Genomic DNA, 2,590 nt, shown 5'->3' on the forward strand with positions numbered 1-2,590 from the left:
GACGAGGACCGCGCCCGCGGCCCGGCCGGCCCGCGGCCGCCGCAGCTTAGCAAGCAACCCGGCCCGCCGCTTACGGCCGCGCAGCTGCGGCAAGCCGTCGCGGGCTTTTCCGCGTTCAGCGGGCTGCCGCACTCGCCGGCGCACCCCTACTGGCGGATGCTGCAGCCCGCTGGGCCCGACGAGGTCCTCGAAACAGGGCCGGAGGGGGATCAGCTGGAGGTGTTTGCGGTGCCGGGGGGGGCACACGACGCGAGGGCGCACGCGCAGCAGCTGGCGGGCGAGTTGGGGGACGACGTGGATGTTGATGCGGCGGAGCCGCTGGAGTGGGAGCAGCGGTAGGCAGCGCGGCGACATCAGTGTGCGCTCGACAGCGTGTTGACAAGCTGTGCCGAAGAAGCTGCTGCGTAAGGCCGGCTCCCGCGGTGCTGTCTCAGTACCACAATGGCCCGAGGCTTTATCTGTTTGGGCATGGCTGTTGGAAATGCGTGTTATTTGGGCTCCCACGGTACGCATTGTCATGCGCGACTACAGTGCGCTCCTGCTGTTTTGCGGATGGGATGACAGCACGACGGCTTGCAGGTGCATCCGCAGGCATTGCTTCTGTCTCTGCACCCCTCTTGCTTGTCTCTTGGGCATGTTGCGCGTGCCGTGCTTTTGAGTGCTCCCTGGCTGTGTGCGCAGCCGGGGCCCATCCTGGTGGTTGCCAGCTGTCCGTTTGTCACCAGCTGCTCTCTGTTGCTGCATGCACTTGCACACTCTGCGCGGCCCCGGCCAGCCCGCCGGAAGGCGGGTCCTCGCAACCCTCGCGCCGTGGTTATCCTTGATGACCCTTCACAACTCCAAACCCACAGCAATGTGCCGCTGCCGGCCGCACACGGGCTTGACGGTGCCGGCGTGCTTCTGTAATCATTCACTCACCAACATGAGAAGGACGCTAGAAGCTTGTACCGGGTGCAGTGACAACAGATGCTGCAAGTGACGAACAGTTGGATGACGAATAACAGGGTGCCCCACTGTAGCCGTACATATCGGAGCGGCCCGAGCACCATTTGTGGGGATGGACTCTAAACTGACGAAACCGTCTGCTGTCAAGTCAGGCGTGCCCCATTGCTGCTCAGATGGCCCTGCCCACCCGCACGCCTGCCCAGGGTGGCGCTTGCCCGTGTGCGTTCCAATCTTCCTGCACGAAGCGTGAGATGTCGTCGCCAACCTCTGTCAGCGGCGGCGGCTGCGCGCACCTCTGCAAGGCCTGAGTGTCTGCAGATAAGGGACTATGGGAGTTGCGCGTTGTGCTGTGCGCAGCTCACGCGCCGCTTGGGACACCAGTGCGACCTGGCGATCCCTTGCTGCTTGCTGTTCGTCCTTGGCGTGGATGGACACGGCCTGAACAGGGAGCGTGCCAGATGCCAAGGATTCAACCTGACTGACTTGCTGTTTGTTGATGACTGGTGCTTGCTGACTAGTTGCTGCTTGCCAGTCTGGTGCAGTGCGTGCAGCAACCCCTCCGCCTATTTGCCCTACGTCCTCATTCACTATGTTGGCAGCGGCAGAATGCATGTTATTGGAAACGGGTTTCTTGGGCGCCGGCAGCTTTGGTGACATGGAGGTGCGCACAGCGAGCAGCTTTCGTGGGGCCAGGCTAGTGCTTGTGGTGATTCATAGGCTGTTGCGCCGTGGATGCCGTTTTTACACCCTCCGTCAGGCCTCGAGTCAATGCCTTTGACGGACATCACGCGCCAACCTTGACCCCTGTTTCATGTACCACCATGTTACCTGCTAGTGTCAACACTTCTTGTGCAATGGGTTGCATCAAGCTCAGCCCACTTGCGCTGTCACGGCGACGACTTGCAGCCAAGCGAGTGTGCATCCGCTCAGTTGCATTGTGAGCTGCTTGTTGGGTTGCCGCTTCGTTTGCGAGGGTCCTGCTCGCGCCTCGCATCAATCTTGTCACGACTTGTTCGTATAGTGCAAGAGGCAATTGAAGCCCCGCCTGGAGAAATCACAAATGTTCTTGTTGTCACTCGCTGTGTCACCCGAGCAAGATCGCGATGTTCTAAGCAAAATAGAGCGTACGAATGTGAATCCACTGATCAAACGTAGAGATGATGATCGGAAAGGACAGCGAGCGATCTTCTAGCAAGGACCATTGAAGGACGTGGGCTGGTGCACAGTCTGCGTGTTGTCTATCAGGCGAGCTGCAACAGCGGTTGTAGTTGTCCGCATGTCTGTGTAAAGCTTTCACAGTGCGTGTAGCTCGGCGGTCAAGAGCGTGCGCACGGCCGCCGCTGCCGCCGCGCCGCCGCATGCGTCCACTGTTTGCTGCCGCCGCTGTCAGCCCCTGGCCCACAGGCTGAGGCATGTGTTAGAACTGCTCCTAGATGTCAATTGGCATCTATCATCGCTTCCTGACTCACTCATCTCATCATACTGCTCCTGCCGTCGCCACGCCCCTCCGCAAAGCAGGTTGCACAGCGCTGCCGAAACAAGCAGCGGCCTTCTGTGCGGGTCGGACATCGTAGGCGGCTGAGGCGCGGGCCAGCAGCTGCAGGCGCAGCGCGGCAGCAGCTGCGGCGTCCCCGCGAACGCAGCG

At 61.1% G+C, this 2,590-nt stretch overlaps 1 protein-coding gene across 1 annotated transcript; it reads left to right on the plus strand.

Moving 5' to 3' along the window:
- Positions 1-45: 45 nt before the first annotated feature.
- On the plus strand, positions 46-339 carry MNEG_14192 (hypothetical protein; the record flags this gene model as incomplete). The annotated part of the gene is made up of 1 exon (XM_014037335.1): positions 46-339. A coding segment is annotated over one exon (294 nt), but the record flags the coding sequence as incomplete, so codon positions are not given.
- Between the last annotated feature and the right edge of the window lie 2,251 nt (positions 340-2,590).

Source organism: Monoraphidium neglectum (genome assembly GCF_000611645.1).
Source record: "Monoraphidium neglectum strain SAG 48.87 unplaced genomic scaffold scaffold04317, whole genome shotgun sequence".
NCBI classification, from domain to species: domain Eukaryota; kingdom Viridiplantae; phylum Chlorophyta; class Chlorophyceae; order Sphaeropleales; family Selenastraceae; genus Monoraphidium; species Monoraphidium neglectum.